An 18,469-nucleotide genomic window follows, 5' to 3' on the forward strand; every position below is an offset into this window, starting at 1 on the left:
CTAAAACACAGAGATATGCCTTCATTTGTAAGAGTTATTTTTTAGCTGAGAAAGCTAAAAAAGTTAAAAGGCATGGACAGCAGCGCTGACCTTTAGCAGCATGTGTTTCTCACTGGGGGTCAGGTACATCTTGTTCTCATAGTAATCCACACAGATGTTGACAATGTCAGCCAGCAGCTCTTCATAACCTGGAATCACCTCTAGCTGCTGGTGCAGACACTGCACAAACACATCAAACAAATATGTAAAATTGCACACAACTTTCCAAACAAAGAACAACTACAGCAAACAGCGAATAGGCAAAGGCAAATGCATATATTAATGAACATAGTGACTAGGGGTGGGAAATATGACTAAAATATTATATCAAGATAAGGAGCAATTTTATATCATGATGATGATATATATCACAATATAGTTATTCTTGTTTTCTTTTTCTTTTCTTTTTTTAAATCAATAAAAATTGGTAAATATAAAAATAACCCAATTGTAATGTGTATTTTTTGAAAATCCAGACAGTAAAATAAATACATTATACATAAAAACTACTTATATAATTTTCTCTTTATTTGAAACTTGACAAACAGTCAGAGAAAAAAAAAAAAAAATTGAAATCAACCTTACCATAACGCTGAATAGAAATTCATTCATTTTGGCTTTCATAATGTTCTTTAGTGTGCTTCATTTTGAAAACAGATTAGCGCTGTGTGACAGTTTGCAGATTACATTTTTCTGCAGCATGTCACTTCTCAACAACTCAGATGTTGCACCTGTTTTATTAATAAGCTTCTTTTCATTTTCTTGATGTTTCTATCGATTATATCAGCAATAATGAATCAAACAATGATCAAATGATGGAGAAGTACAGATGCACTGTGTCATCAAGCGAACTTTTGAGGATCAGAGTAACGCTGCACAGCAGAGTGTGTCAGATCACGGTGGCCTGCTGCAGCTTCCGCTATATATCACTCAAAATTGCTCCGGAAGATCAGAATTGCATGGGCATGTTTGCCCTGTCTGCGTTATTCTTTTAGTTAATTGGCCGCAAAACCAGCACGCGCAAATAACCGATGCTTTTACCGGCCGCAATTAACTCCCCCTTAGTCTCACGTAAAGCCCTGCCCACTGATAATACATTCATGCCACGCACAATGATATTTACATATCACGGTAAAGCAAAATCTCAATCAACTGACACTTTATATCTTCACCATGATATACTGTAAATCATCATATCGCCCAGCCCTAATGGTGATCAGATTTGAAGTTAAATGTACCTGTGTAATTCTGTTGTGGTTGGCTAAAAACATAGAGAGGTTTTGGGACTCCTGGATGGACTGTGGGTCTGCCATCTTTCTCAGGAACTGAGCAGCTCTGTAAAGAAGAAACGGATTTTCACATTTCAGAGGTCCTGGAAACACCAGCAACATGTGATCAAATATTCCACCAGATGAGTGATTTACAGGGGGATTTTTCTGGACCAAAAGGGATTTGTATATGGAAGTGTGACTCCGTAATACCTCTTGTAAGCAGAGTGGTCATTTTTTACACTGCACTTCATGTTCTTCAGTTCGTCCAGCACAGCAAACATGTTAATGAACTTTCCTAAAGTGAGCAGATAGGCCTCGGACACAAAGTCCTTCCTGCGCTCAGCGTGACACAGTCGCTTCACCTCACTGCAGAAACGCTCAATGGCCTTGCGCTAAAGAGATGAATGTTGCTGTTAATACAATGCACTACATTACATTTTCTCTTGAAGCTGAAGTCTATCATTTCTGCATCACCAAATGGAAGGGTAACAATAAGGACTCTTTTAAACAGGTTTTTCAAACACTCCCTCATCTAGTCAGACAAACAGACAGTGCTGCCCCAAACTCATGCCATTGTTTTAGCCAGGGTTACTTGCAGTGCCGGGCTGGTTGGGATGCTCAAACCAACAGAGCAATGATTTGATAGCAACACAGAGCCACAGTGTTTAGACTTTTTTCAGGAAATCATTCTCTAAATGGCTTCCGTATAGTTGTCTCTGCATAATATTATGCTTAATTGTTTTAACTGCAGAAAAATGACACACTTCACTTTTAATGAGGGATATTACTGCCTGAGGTGCAATTTGGATGATTAAAGATTGTATAAAATTGCCCAATATTCTAGTTAATCTCTCACCTGGAAGTACATGAATTTCATGAGCTTGGTGACCTCAGGTTCCAGCACCTCCACAGTCTTCTCATAGATCTCTACTCGATTTGGCTGCTCATTGCACTTCACCTGAGAAGCACAAGAGGGCATCATCAATCTGGATGGATTTTAGAACTGACATCACTAATAATAAGCCTTTTCTTTCCTTTCAATAAGCCAATCTTGTTGTTGTACTCAGTCAATTCAATTATGTCTCAAGATTAGAGATGTCAAGGCAAATGAAAAGGGCTTCAGAAAATAAAACAATTCGAAAAATGCTGTTTAAATTAGTTTTAGACAGAGTCCAAATTACATGTCACACCACAGGACATGTCAACTTCCCAAAGGTTTTTCATATGTGACTTGAGCAATAATGAAGTTCAAGTTCTTATCAAGTTCCCCTTCTGCAAATAATTATACACCTGAGGTAAAAGAGTATTTGAGCCAGTAGGTCACAATGTGCTTGAATTTTGTATTAGAATACTAAGAGCCATTTCAGACATGATGCATGTGTGTTTGAGTGTGTACCTGGGGGATGGCTCTGGAGCAGCTCCTCCAGGTGTACAGCATGACAGCATACTCATGTCCCTCCTCCAGCATTTCATTCTGAGAAGAGTCACGCAGAATTAATTTATAGTCTCAGCAAAAAAAAAAATAAAAGAGGAAAACATAATTGCCGTTATTAAAAGTATAACCACCAATCTATCCTTTTGTGAATTCATGAAAATATACTGTAAATACCTTTTCTGATTGAATGTTTAAAAACAACAATCCATCGGGGGCTTATTTGCTAATTTTATTTCAGCATTACCTGCAGCCATTATTGACTACATTAGCATTTTCTGAGAAGATGCAAGTGCTTGCAAGACAGCAAGAGAAAAGTGTTTAGGCTTTTGTTGAAATGCAGGAGTGAATAGCAATTGTTATAACTGGGGGAAACATTAAGAAATATCTATGTTTATTCGCTAAATTGTTTTGGGAAATAATCGATTAATTAATCCCCCAAAATAAATATTTTTTTATAGTAAAGATTTGTTGATTATAATGGGAGCGCGCAAACTAGTACAGTCAAATCACACCACTTGCTCTCAGAGTATATTTTGTGCATGTCTTCGCAATTATGAATCAATTCCCATGAATAAACCATGTACCCTAGATTTTTTATTAAAATCAATCACAATGTTGATATTAAAATGACATCACTGCTGGCAGCAATATTTTGAATGCCTAACATTCTCAGTGTACGCCAAAGAGAGATTACAAAACACAAACATTTCAACTCCAAATTCTGACTGAATGTGCCACAGTCGAACATATCAGTTGCATTCACCAGGTCGACAGGTTGCTTGGTAACTGTGAACAGTCTACATTTAGGCTCATGAAGTGCATTACTTACTGAAATGTATTTGACATATTCCTGTTTAGGGAATTTTAGAACTAAAACTCTCCTTACCCATGGTAAAACCAAAACTCTGTGGCTTACGCCATCGGCGTTACTACATCCTATTTAGGAGGGCTTCAGCCCCCCTAAAATCTGTGACTTTGCAATCATCACGTAAGTGTTTTAAACAGCTGCAGCCGCAATGCTGCACTTGTTTGAAGCGCTAGGCACTATGGTGGATTTTCTTGCCTTTAAGACTGACTAAAGCACGAGCCAATAGCACTGGAGTGAGGGCTGTGAAGGAGCATATGATTGGTTTGACCCACTAAAAGAATACGCCCCATTGAGGTGCACGCCTGACGCTGAATCAGGAGTTGGAGGTATGTGAAGAGGAGGAGGATGTGGTGGGGTTTTGTGAAAAGTGAGAAAAGAAGAATACAAAGTATGAGGTATTTTTTAATTACCTTGACAGCACATTATTTTAACACAAATCAGAGTTTATTGTGACAGCAGTGTTTAGACAACAACCTACGTGCAGTCATACAAAGACCACATTTATGTGCTCATTAGAGCTTTATCAAAAGATAGTTGAAGCAAAGAGGAGCTACTGTCCATGAGGACTTCCCTATTTAACTGAGCAATGTGTACTCATGTTTGACAGTCTGAGCACATCCACCGAGCTGTGTGAGGAAGAGGTGGAGTTACTGCTTCAGTCCTATTTCCATCCAAGTCAAAACCCCCACACAAACAAAACAGTAAAAAAACAACAAACATAAACAAGGCTGCCTTTGTGATGAGGTGTTTGTCCTGAGCTCTCCACCTCCTGCCGCTGCTTAAACAGAATTGAAACTGATGATATGGACCACAACAGCGAGCTGGTTTTTACACTGTGAATCTTAAATATAAATTTCTGTTGCACATGTTGCTAAATTTAGCGCTGTACTGCCAAATAGATTTCTTCATTTTAAAACATTTCACATTTGGTCTAGGTTTACAAAGATTAAATACCTACTGAAAAATGCCCTTGAAAAGAGCCAATTTAAACCAATATGAAAATCAATTGCATGCACATGTCGATATGTCAAATGAATATTTCAAACCCTTAAAAAAGGTTTAGTGGTTCTACCATGGTGCAGTGAACAGCTAGACAATCGGTTTGACCGAAAATTAAATAGCACCCAGCAATGCCTTTTACGCCTTTTGCGATCACTGAATATTCACAGGTACAGTAGCTTGAAATTGAACGTGCTGTCAGGTTTAATGATTGAACTTTTTACTGACCAGCCAATAAATGAGTTTACTAAAAAATGCTAATTCTATAATTTACTAATCCTTGTGTCATCTATACATTTACTTTATATTACTATATCTACTTTATACTTTGTCTCCAAGAACTTGCTTTGTCATCATATCTTCTAATTAAACATGTATGTTAACATTTTCAGTTTAGTGGATAGAGTTAATTAGACACATTTGTGCATGTATTAAACTTTGATACAAGTTCTGCTGCAATATGTTTTCAATCTGTTTTAAATGTATTGTTGATTGTATTTTTGTCTTAAAAGTTTTTATATATAATAATGATTATTTAAATGTCAAAAAACATAAAAATTGAAATTGGTTCTGCATATACAATGGAAAAAAAAGGTTATATTATTAGTCGTAAAAACAGAGTATCGATGTACAACGTGTAGTACAGTGATGGAAAACCACGGTACTTAGATATTCAATGGTACTAAATGATATCACATTCATATACTGTATATGTATACATGTACTGTATTTACTTGGTAATGCCATGGTAAATGTAAAAAAAAAAAAAAAAAAACCCAAAACCATTTGGAATTTCATTTTTGCAAATGAAAGCTTCTATAAGAAGGGAACTGCAGGGTTTCCAACTTAAAAGATGTGGGCTGATTTAATTATCACGATGACAAATAAATGCCCAGCTGCATCAGATAAACTGACTGTTTCTGATTATCAGTGCCCTACAGATAAACATTTCAATAAGAACTAAAAGAGCAGCTTTGTTACAACATTGTAATGCAACATCCTTTAATTATTGCTGCGCTGGTCACATGACCTCCCATCCAAATGTGCTGTTTCACAAAGTCCTTCTTTCTACTTACCATGCTGGAGTGGACAGTGGCCTGTTCAATGTAGCGGGCGATACCAGTGACAAAGGCATTTCTGTCCTCAAAGTTCGTGTCAAAGTTTGCCTAGAAACAGATGGAAGGTCAGAAAAACATAACTGTGATGGACACAGAAATAGGCCCACTCCTAAATAAAATCAATATTAAAATGCATTTGTGATCATGAATAATGGGCTGTACCTGGTACATGATGGAGGATGGTGGGGGTTCGATGCATGGCTGCTGGTCTGGGAGGGGAAGCTCCTCCAGCAGGTCCACATTGGACAGCGCATCCTCCAGGGTAACGTGGGTTGTCATGGTGACACAGGTTCACTCACAAAACAGCCCAATCTGAAAGAAAATCAGGCCGTGAACTTGCAAGGATGATGCACTCAGACTATGTTTATGCCGCAATACAGTTTGGCTGGTATTTAAAAAGAGAAATGTCATGTCCTTAAAAACATTTGTAGTTTAAGTCTTTCACTGGTGAAACCTACTGCCTAAAAATTACAAGAGAAAAGAAAGTAATGAAACCTTTCCACATAATGCATGTTGTAGTGACAATTTTTTTTATATATATAAAATTAAAAATGCATTATTAATATTATATTATTAAAAGAATAAATGTAAATTATATTATGCCTGAGAACAATCTTGCGCCATACCAACTTTTTGCCATTTTTGATTTGGACACTTTTTATTCATTTTAAATGTACCCTTTTGGCAGTCAATTTGATCCAAAGTGACTTACAGTCCATTCAGTTTATACCTGCTATTAGAGATGGGCACAAGAACTCGGACGTAGCAGTAATGATCGATCATGAAAACGATTACCAGACAACTAAACACAAACGTGTCAAAGAGGGAGCTTGTTTTTAATTTTGAGACTGATAACATTGTGATTTTGAGGGGTACATTGATTGTCAGAGACATGTTTTATTATCATTTACTGTAAGAACTTCGACTCTTTGGTTTGAATGTTTGTCACTGAATGTAAACCATCCTGTCCTGGGTGGCGGAATGTTTGGGTGAAGTAACAAACACCTGCATCTCGACGAAATGGGAGTTGAAGATTTCTGCACGAGTTTCCAAGTTAGAAGTCCGGCATATAGTGTCATTCTGTTGCACTTTCCCCAGTTGAAAGGTGGAAATTCAGACTCTCCGAGTTGAACAAACAACAATACGGAGCACCATGGCTATCCCACAGGAGCGAGAGAACACACAAACACACGTGAGGGGGGTGTCAACGCGCTGCGAGTGTTTCAAAGAGCTAGACAGAGCGCAGCTATATGGAACAGAAAGCAGCGTCTGCAAAACTGAACTTCAATTTAACACGCATATTAAAAACGCAATGGTTTTGTCTCCTGTTAACCCAACCACGATGTGAAAATAGACGGTTCAGACAATCTTAAAAAAACTAGTGCGTGTTTCCTAAGATTACTACGCTAACCTGAAGGAAGAACAGACAGAGACGTGCGTTGTGCACATACTTTCAGATTTGGGCAGCGAATATTCACATAATGACAAAATATGATGCATTATATTTTGATTATGCAATCTTTTTTGTAACAGGTTAATTAATAACAGCCAATAATAACCAGGGGCAGAGAGTGGTAATTTTATATATATATATATATATATATACACAAACATACATACATACATACATACGTACACACACACACACACACACACACACACACTTGAAGTCAGAAGTTTACATACGCAATACATTTAAACTCAGTTATTCACAATTGAGCTACAGGATCCCAACGGGAAATAATGTGGAGAGTGAGGGGAAATGGGACGGGGAAATGTCATGAGCCATATTTAATGATTTAAAGCACAGAAGCTCAACATGTGCGCTAGACCAGGGGAGAAAAATAAGTTGTATATAAAAAGTTAAATATTTACCAAATTTAACATTACAATTTTATAAAGCCCACAAATAAATTTAAATTCAATTGAAAATGTTCCTCTTCAGGTTTATACAAGTAACATGTAAATACAAATAAATATTTTCTATATATTTAAATAATTGCTTTTGACTTTAATACAATGATGATATAAAAGCCAATTATTTAATTTAGCAAACAACAAGCTGTCTTTAAAATATCACACTTACTAATTTTCTCATTCATTATAAATGGTTATTTCAAAATGAAAATATATAGATGCCGAAATAATTTAGGAAAGGTGTCACTCGCAAGGAGATTATCATATTTGGGGGTTGTTGGCATTGCAAAGTTTGAAAATCCTTGCACTAGACCACAACTTCGAGTGCACCCAGGGGTTTGCGTCCTATGGTCGCAAGTTCCATCATTACCTGTCACGGTCCTGTCACTCTGTCAGTCTGGGATTTTATCTGACGGGACCATGGCATCATCGTCCCATGTCTGTCTTGTCTTAATAGATGTGAAATAGTTAATATGTTTTGGGGAAACTTTCGTTTTTTGTGACTAGCTTGTTAATTTCTCCAACCACGCATCGAACTATGATGGTTAAGCATTGAGTTACGTTGTTGTCCAGAAAACGCACACCAGAACAGGTGGCTAGAAGTGAAATTCTCTTCCTGCAGGTACTTATCAGCCATCTGTCCAAGTAGAAGGCTGATTTTTAAGATTTATCTTCTTTAAAGCTCGACAGAGCTGCAGGGAAACAAGGTGTCCGTTTGACCATTACACCTGACACATGCAGGAAGGGAGATCCCCTGTGGGATTAAATATGTAATTTATGTGGAACAGCACAAAGGTTTTCTTATGAAAAACTGAAGCAAACAGGAAATAGGTGTGGAGCTTGTATGACTCTGAAATGTGAACTATATAAAGAGAAAAAATTTACACACCATAGTAACAATGCACAGAGTGAAAGCTATGTATTCTATGTGCAAATTAAAGCATTGTCTCAAAATCACCAAAAACAATGACCGACAATGATTTGTCTAGCAATCAACAATTTAAGTAGCACCCTGCAACCACTATCACAGGTCTGGTGGAATGATCCCTATGCACTGGTCAGGTGGTTGGACGTCATTGCTGAATAACATGATGGAATAACAGTCTCAGATCTCGTAGAGTAGCTCAGAGGACCAAAGATGGGGCGAAATCAGGTCTTTACAAGCAGGATCTTGTCCAGGTAGCAATGTATGACAAGTCACGTCAGTCAATGTCATGAAACTGGGTGTAGGGCTGAAATGATTCATTGACGTTATCAACAACGTCAACAATAAAAAAATTGTCTACAAAAATGTTCATCGTTTAATAGTCGTTTGATCTCATTTAACGTAACATGAGATCACATTAAACTCTAATGATGGTGTGTGAGAGCAGCAATGCAGCTCGTGCCTGACTGAGGAGAGGAAGAATTACACAGATCACAGTCCAGATGCACTCTAAATTTTCCAAGCTTCAACTGATGTAGATCGCAAAGTACAATGGAATTATACAAAAATACCAAATAAGTAAATACAGAAGCACTGTTTTTTTATTGTGGAATAAGTGGAGTCGGAGCTCTTTAAAGAAAACACCCCTGGATTACATTTTAAATGCAGTTATATTAATGCGTTATAGCTGCAGATAGATTATAACGCGATGGCTCCTGACTTATAGAATCATAATATATGTCACTGTGGATTTTTATCGTGAAGAAAATAGGTAATATGCAGTTTTTTAATACGAGAGAGTTTGTTTTTTTGTGAGTTAAAGATGGATTGAAGTGAACAAAAACGTGAAAGAGTCTTCACCCCCATTATACACTGCAACAATAAACATTTATGATTTGTTTTGGCTTGTTTTCCAATAAAAACTAATTTAAAACAACGTAATTTTTTTTAGCAACTATACTGCAGAAAAAAATTTGTTATCTGAGATTGTTGAATATAACATTGAAAATACAAATATTTTAAAATATCTAAAAATCCTTTAAAACAAAAGATGCATTCACCTGAGAAGCAACATATAAGACATTTAGACTAGATAGATTGTCTTTACTGCACTTGCAGAACCAAGTGAAAAAATACACTTATATACAAAACACACTTATATTTAAGATACATTCTCTTAAAGTCTAAATATCTTATATGTTGCTTCTCAAGTAAATGTATCTTGTTTTAAGGATTTTTAGACAAATTTAAATGAAAAACAAGACAAAAACACTTGATAACAATGTTATTTTTAACAATGAATGTCATTTAGGAGGTATTTTTAAAAGATATAAGCTGAATAGTCAGTTAAGAGCTAATGATTTATTGTTGCAATAATAGCAGATTAATCGAATAACCGTTCTAATAATCGTTAGATTAATCGATTATCAAAATAATAGTTAGTTACAGCCCTAGTATGGTGTGAGCTTCAGGAAACACCTTGTAATGTAAAAGGCCATTGTTAAAATGTAATTTGCCCAGGAGTGTGAAGTAACAAATTACAAATACTCTTGCTACTGTAATTAAATAGTTTTCCCCAGGAATTTTACATTTTAAGAAGTTTTAAAATGGGATACTTTTACTTGAGTAAATTTTACGAGCTGTAACTTTATTGCACTATTTTCCCACAATCTGTGTTCGCTACTTCCCTGTCCTGATTTTATTTTGATCCCTCAACAATTGAATAATCGTCTTATGACTCCCATCAAATCAAAACATGCATAGAAAACTTGAAGGGCAGCTGACCGGTTGACTGGCACCAAACTGCTATTAATCAAGGATGTCTCAAGCAGCAGTTCAACATCCATGGCCGAACCTGAAATATCTTTTAGCAATTAAAAAAGGCCAGTTTGATCGTGTCATGAGTTTAGCACGATCATGTCATGAGTTTAGCTTGTTCAAGCCAGTAAAGATATCAGCTTTAATTATACCTCTTATTTGAAGAAACTAATAGAGGCAAATTTTATATTTCTGTTTACTAGATTTTTTGTATCTATATGCCTGTAAATTAGCAATCTATCACTGAGATTATTGGGCAGCTGTGAGAGATTTATGCCATTTTAGCTAGGTTATAGGGCTTGGGGGATAAAACAATCTAGATATTTATCGAAAAAAATAAAAATCCTCGATATTGATGATGAGTTTGAGTAATTTTCTATATTTAGCCTAGTTGACTGATGGGTGGCAATGTTGGTGCGCTTTACATGCACGTGTGCTCCGAGAGTGTTAATGCGGGTTCGTGCCTAAACAGTGATGGTCAAATACACTTCATAATTCCACCAAATTGCCCGTCTTGGCGAGGTATTATTGTAAACACAATAAACAGTTATGTCTAGACTGAATGTAACTGTGGGACAAAAAGCAGATTTATATCAAAATGTCAGACTTGAAGTGTACATGTAACAGAATAAACCACTGTCAAGTTTATCATTAAAAGGCTATTAATCAAACAACAATAACAAGAAAATGAGAAAACCACTCACTGCTTTTGGCTGAATAAATTTAGTAGCTTTTTAAGTATTAATGTAATATAATAAAACAGTTGCATATTAATCATATCTTTTTAATAATATTGTTAGTTTTTTAATAATACAGACTTCTGATGTAGAGAGTGTGTTCATTGGAATGGAAGTAAAGATGATAAAACAATTTAGAACAATGCTCAGCCTTTATCAAATTTTTCTAATGCCTGATAGAAAAGTATCTACCTTTGTACAGCAATACTTCAAGTAGAATATTCCCATCATCAGTCACAAACACACTTCAGAAAATTGTTCATTGTGCATTATAATGAGATTATAACTATTTCTCGGCTTAAAAGATACAGTACAAGAACTAAATGTAGAGATGTCCCGATAGATTGGCCGCCGTGCTTAAATTTAGGGCCGATCATTTTTGCAGCATGCAGGCAATCACACATACACTGCTCCTCTAATGAGTGCTTTCTCAACCCTTGAAGCATGACAGAATGGCCTATGGAGGGTGAGTTGTTGGCAATTCTAAGCATTCATGAATTTAAACTTTCAGACATGATGTAATTGAGATGAATATGCCGGTTTGTTTTTAAAAAATGTGTAAGAATTACATGTGTATGAATATTAATTTGCCCGTTTTCTCGAGTCGTTATGGTAGTTATTCAGACTCGTTGCACAGTGAACAGGATATAGAGGCTGCTAACAGGTTTAAAAACGAATTAAACAACAAATGAACATGCAAATACATGATCCATGATGTGTGTTGTGACAATCAGACATTGTGTTGAGTGATAGAGACTGTTTGAGCAATCATGAAAGCTTTTAGCTTTACTCTCTTTAACATGAGCGCTCTCTGTGTCAATCAAAGACATGCACACTTCAGGTGCTCTCAATATCTCATCATCAGTCACTCAATTTAAATCAGATTAATGTTGGTCACAATACCATTAATAATAAATATAACAATTTAACCTTCAATAACGGCACCGCGTCTTCATGCATTTGCTTAATAATTAGTGATGATTTGTGTTACAGCAAAAAGACAGTAAACACAGATTTGAATTATTTCTCACTGGAGCAGTTTTAGAGCTTGTTATGAATATATTTTTCTTATTTGTGATTGCATCTCTGTGGTGTGTGATGCTTTCATGGTTTGTACTGGTTGCCAGCATGTCACAACATTGGCATTTTGATTTTGACAACAGAACTATTAATAACTGTTTCATTATTGTTGAACTTGGGTCTGTTCAAGTGTAACAGTTTACACCACTTTTAAGTGGAATTGCAGAATTTTGAATTCGTTTTTATAGAATACATTTTTTGTTGTGACTATTCAAGTCAAGCTGTTTACACCATTTGAAAGTGTATGCAAGATTTCTATTCATCCATACAGAACTCAGAACATACAGAAGATTTATTTTTGTACCTGAATATTAAAGTAATATTAAATTAAATTAAAATAAGCTATTACACCATTCTAAGTAGAAGTTGTTTTATATGTGAGTTTTATAAAAATGCTAAGTTAAATGCATTAAGCTGAAGACATATTTTAGTTACTTTGTTTTATTAGTTATTTTTGTAAACAAACAAAAAACAGTCTGCAGCTCTATTATCTAGGCAAATACAAGGATTGGGACTCGGTATCGGCAGATAATAAATATTTAAACATCAGATAGGGATCCAAAAAAGCTGATTGGGACATCCCTAACTAAATCAATGTGGAACATTTTATCTCAAAAGGAATACAATGTGGTCCCCATGTAGACTTAAAGCCCTATGTGGACCCTGTACCAAAAAACTTTGCCCACCCCTTCTGTATACCCGCTCTATTGTGCGGGACGTGACATGCTAACTGCCAAGTGACAGACTTTTTCTGCTTTTTTTTAGTTGTTTTTGCATTCTTTGCATTATTCTGAACATTTAGGCACAACAATAACTTGCTCTGTCTGCATTAAGGGCAATTAAGACCTGACACATAAACTGATTTTAATGTAATTGTTTCATACATTATGATTTAAAATGATGATCAGTGTATTGAAAATAACTTTCTCATCTTTTCATCTCTGTAATAATATCTCCCTTACATCATTTTGAAATTTCCCATCATAGTCCAAGTTTACCTAGAATGCTTAAAGCTTTTTTTTATTATCCATAAAACATACCGAGCAATCCTTGTATTAAGGCACCATAACAAACATAAGATGGAAAACATAATTATGGGGATGAGTCTTCAAGCTTTTTTTAGACAGGTGTAATTTCAAAAAGAGAGATGGAGACTGGCTCATAACTGTTGCAAGGATTATGAAAGGAAAAACAGCAAAATACTTCCATTGACACTGGGATATATATCTCTTTTTTTAAACAGTTAAAATACAGTTTCATGATCGGTAAATGTACCCAATTCACCCACCACCAGATGGCAAATGCATACCATGTCTACAGCAATGTAACAATCCTGATGGCTTCCTGTCAGTGTGTATGTACCTCACAATTTCATTCAACTATTAGGGATGGGCGATACCACTTATTTTATTTTCGATCTAATACCAAGTACTTTTGGGCCAATATTGATACCAATACCGATACCTCTATTAAATTGAATGTGGAGCGGAGGGGGTCGGGGCCGGGTCGGAATATCGCGTGCCCGGTCCCCAATCGGCCTGATGAGGCACGCGAGGGATAAAGGCGGACGGTGACGATGGTTCGAGAGAGAGAAAGAATTACGGGCATGTCCGTCATGTGTGTGTTTATGTTTATGTGTTTGTGCTTTTGGTTTAAGTTTGCATTAAATTATGATTTATGTTGACAAGCCGGTTCTCGCCTCCTCCTTGCCCATCCTTAACAGTGTTACATTGAATTTTTATGAATTCTTTGGAAAGAAATAGTACATTTATTATTACTAAATTATTTTATACATATATTTATGGGCCTAAACAGAAAATTATTAGGCTGCTTTGTTTACCCTTAAAAATGCGTTAGTATAAGCCACATATAAATCCTTAACCATAGATATTCTTATATGGTTACTATTACTAAAACCAAGTTACTATATGGATACTACAGTAATGCTGTAGTAAAACCAAGGTTATTTGTATCAAAACCTTGGTTACTACCAAAAAGAAAGGGGGAAAAAAAAAACATGGTTACTACAGTCGTGGTTACTATTCATATTTAATACAATATTACTACAGCAAATCCATGGTAAGTTTTCATAAGGGTATCATTTATTAACAAGGATTACAGATAATTTCAATGTTTTAACAACTCTGACTTTAAATAAACCTGTAAAAATGTTCAAACGAGCCAATTATAATACATGTCACTCTAGGTTTGTCATTACTTAGTGTAAATAACTCCAGATGCTGTTTTCCTGTCATTACCTTAGGAAAGCACGGCACCCTCTTTGAACGAGCGCTATGACAGAAAGGGTAAGTGCTGTCTGACTGCTAGTGTATTTTAGCATTTTTAGATGAGTGGAAGGAACAACTGTTCTTCTGCCGTGCAACAATTTGCTCATATAATAATTGTTCTACTTTGAAGCTTATGAGGTGCATTAATATTCATGTAATCTAAATAATAAGATCACTTGTTAAAAAGTGTATGTTAGGATTGATATACTTGATAGCACATCAGTAACGGAAGTATTGATACTTTAGTATCGATTCGCCCATTTCTATCAACTATGTACTACAAGAGCTTTTCATTTGGACAGAGGAAACTCTAACACAAGAAGCTCTACATATTCTGCATGCATTTTCTTTTCTGCAAGACTGCCTAATTTAAAAATAAAAACACTACTAAATAAAGTTACACCCCCACGCAGATGACTGTCAACACCCAGAGCTCTTCTGCAGAGCAAAAATAAAAAAGAGGATGTTCTCCTAGCCCTGGGGTTTTTTACACAGGTGGTGGTGTGAGACATGTTCGGACTTATAACAACCTCAGAGCAAACTAAGCTGAACCATTGTCATTCAAAAACGGACTCTGGAAAAACATGCATGACACCACCACACTGCAAACAGCATGATCCAAAAGGAAGTTGGAATATTGCTTCTAAATGTTCCCGTACCCTAACATCAGCCTCATAAGCAGCAACTCCCATGAGACATATCTGCTTTGGTTCAAATGTCTTTACGTTGCGTCTGCCGCTTGAGAGACCCGGGTCCTCATCCCATGTTGAGCTAATCAGTGATAACTGCAATTCGGAGGTTCCATTTTCCCTCTAAGAATACATTTTCACTCCACTGATGGTTAGGTTTAGGGTTGCGGTCGGGGTCTGGTTAATAACATATGCATTCCTCTTCACTGTATTACATCCCTTACAGCTAAAAAAAACTGTAAAGAGAAACATTTCCCTGTTTGTGATTGTACAGTTGAGTTTGTGTCATTGGGTTGAGTGCTTGATGCTTCCCAACTTCTGTCTAGGTTCCATAAAAAAAAGTGGATTTTGAACCAGCATGTCAAAGAAGCCGTCTGAGACAACAAAGATAAGAGAAGATTAAGTTAAGTTGCAATAAATATATTGAATATCTGTAATATTCTTTTCAAACTGTTGCTCAGCCATTGCAGCAATTGACCTGAAATAGAAAACTCACAGTAAAAACGGTTCACAAGAATGTCCACTATAGCGTCACTTGTGGTAACATTGAAAATGCAATGCATACATGTTTTGTGTTATGAATTGCACGGTCTGACACATTTTGAAAAGCAACAACATATGAAATTGAGCTTGCGTTCATGTCCTTGCATAGTGTGTTTCGGCCTAAAAAGTTTGTGGAAAAAACTCTGAATTTAGAATCCTAACAAATTCTATGAATCAGGACAGCATCTGATCTGCAAGAACTCTGAATTATGTTGTTGTATTGATATACATTTCTTAATATATTTTCATTTGATAAAAAAAATGGCTACACATTGAATAAATTGTAATGAAGTTTTATGAATTATTTTAATTAGACATTCATTTTTATTAATTTTTTCTGTGGAAATGGATGCTGATGGTGCTCATATAATTGATTAATCTAATGACTATTAGAACGATTATTCGACTATTCAGCGATTATTGCGACAATTAATCGTTAGCTCATAACTGATTGTTCAGCTTGTGCTCCGACTTAAAAGGTTGTATTAAACATGATTACTAACAAAAAAGAGGACAGAATCATCTTTTAAATACACCTCTAAATGACATTCACTGAATTAAAGGGAAAAAAAAAATACTTTATTAAGTTTAATTCAGTAAATAATTTCACTGCAAAAAATCCTTACACTTTATCAAGTGTTTTTGTCTTTTTTTCCATTTAAGTTGTCTAAAAATCCTTAAAAACAAGATTTACTTGAGGAGCAACATATGAGATATTTAGACTTGCGTTAAGAGAATGTCAAGTCGTTTTTATTGTCGTTCAACCATATACAGTCAGTACAGAAACAAGACAACGTTCCTCCAGGACCATGGTGCTACATAAAACAACATAGGACAAACACAGAACCACATGAGACTACACAGACTAAATAACATTCCTACATAAAGTGCACGTGCAACGTGTGCAAAAAGCATGGGACAGTACAATAATTACTAAAAGGAACAGGACAATAGGCACAGTGAGAGACCAGTCACAGTAGTGCAAAAAGATGACAGTTTCTAAAAATACCAAATGTAAATATAACATACTATGAGATGAGTGTTCTATGCACATAGCAGTTATTGAGGTAGCAGCCAGGTATAAAGTGACAATAATTAAAGTGCAACTCAGGACACGTGTGTGTGTGTGTGTCATTCCAGTCTCTGAGTATTGAGGAGTCTGATGGCTTGGGGGAAGAAGCAGTTACACAGTCTGGCCGTGTGGTGGGCCCGAATGCTTTGGTACCTCCTGCCAGACGGCAGGAGTTTGTGTGAGGGGTTTGAGGAGTTTGTGGAGTCATCCACAATGCTGGTTGCTTTGTGGATGCAGCGTTTTGTGTAAATGCCTTTGATGGAGGGAAGAGAGACCCCGATGATCTTCTCAGCTGTCCTCACTCTCCTCTGCAGGGCTTTGTGGTCCGAAATGGTGCATGTCCCAAACCAGGCAGTGATGCAGCTGATCAGGATGCTCTCAATAGTCCCTCTATAGAATGTAGTGAGGATGTGGGGTGGGAGATGTGCTTTTCTCAGCCTTCGAAGAAAGTAGAGACGCTGCTGTGCTTTCTTGGTAATAGAGCTGGTGTTGAGGGACCAGGTGAGGTTCTCCGCCAGGTGAACACCAAGGAATTTGGTGCTCTTGACGATCTCCACAGAGGAGCCGTCGATGTTCAGCAGATAGAGGTCACTCTGTGCTCTCAAGAGGTCAACAACTACCTATTTTGTTTTTTCAATATTCAGAGACAGGTCATTGTCTCTATACCACTCCATTAGCCGCTGCACCTCCTCTCTGTATGCTGACCCATTTCTCTTTCTGATGAGACCCACCACGGTCGTGTCATCGGCTAACTTGATGATGTGGTTAGAGCTGTGCATTGCTGTACAGTCATGAGTCAGCAGAGTGAACAGCAGTGGACTGAGCACACGCCCTGGGGGGCCGCAGTGCTCAGTATGGTGGTGGTGGAGATGCTGTTCCCGATCCGGACTGACTGAGGTCTCCCAGTCAGGAAGTCCAGTATCCAGTTGCAGAGGGAGTTGTCCAGGCCCAGTATGTTCAGCTTTCCAATCAGGTGCTGAGGAATGATTGTGTTGAATGCTGAGCTGAAGTCTATAAATAGCATTCGAGCATATGAGTCCTTTTTATCTAGGTGGGTGAGGGCCAGATGGAGGGTGGTGGCGATGGCGTCGTCTGTTGAACGGTTGGGACTATACACGAACTGCAGTGGGTCTAGTGAGGGGGCAGCTGGGTCTTAATGTGCCTCATGATGAGACTCTCGAAGCACTTCATGATTTTTGGTTTGAGTGTGACGGGAAAGTAGTTGTTGAGGCAGGACACTGAAGACTTCGGCATGGGGACAATTGTGGTGGCCTCGAAGCATGTTGGAACAACGGCGCTGCTCAGAGAGATGTTGAAGATGTCGGAAAGAACATCTGCCAGCTGGTCTGCACATCCTCGGACCACTCTGCCAGGAATGTCGTCTGGTCCAGCAGCCTTCCGTGGGTTGACTCTATGTAGACTTTTCCTCACATCAGCCGTGGTAAGACAGATCACCTTGTCGTTGGGAGGAGGGGTGGTCTTCCTCGCCGCCACGTCATTCTGTGGCTCAAACTGAGCGTAGAAGTCATTCAGCTTATCTGGTAGGGAGGCAACTTTGTCACAGGCAACTGATGTTGTCCTGTAGTTGGTGGTGGCCTGGATGCCCTGTCACAGCCATGTATCGCTGCTGTCCTGGAAGTGACTGTGGATTCTCTGGGTGTGTGTGCTTT

General features: G+C 37.2%; 1 protein-coding gene across 2 annotated transcripts in view; it reads right to left on the reverse strand.

Annotated features, from left to right (window-relative positions):
- The window catches only part of LOC127617144 (cytoplasmic FMR1-interacting protein 2-like), a 44,154-nt gene that overhangs the window by 20,169 nt on the left and 5,516 nt on the right, over nt 1-18,469 (reverse strand). For both annotated transcript variants that reach the window (XM_052089056.1, XM_052089054.1), the window contains exons 2-8: nt 5,893-6,042; nt 5,689-5,778; nt 2,707-2,784; nt 2,167-2,268; nt 1,521-1,702; nt 1,278-1,374; nt 91-219 (exon numbers count right to left, since the gene is read on the reverse strand). In XM_052089056.1, the coding sequence (XP_051945016.1) occupies nt 91-219; nt 1,278-1,374; nt 1,521-1,702; nt 2,167-2,268; nt 2,707-2,784; nt 5,689-5,778; nt 5,893-6,009 (795 nt within the window). In that variant the 5' untranslated portion in view covers nt 6,010-6,042. The remainder of the gene's footprint in view (nt 1-90; nt 220-1,277; nt 1,375-1,520; nt 1,703-2,166; nt 2,269-2,706; nt 2,785-5,688; nt 5,779-5,892; nt 6,043-18,469) is intronic.

Source organism: Xyrauchen texanus, chromosome 23, assembly GCF_025860055.1.
Source record: "Xyrauchen texanus isolate HMW12.3.18 chromosome 23, RBS_HiC_50CHRs, whole genome shotgun sequence".
Classification (NCBI taxonomy): Eukaryota; Metazoa; Chordata; class Actinopteri; order Cypriniformes; family Catostomidae; genus Xyrauchen; species Xyrauchen texanus.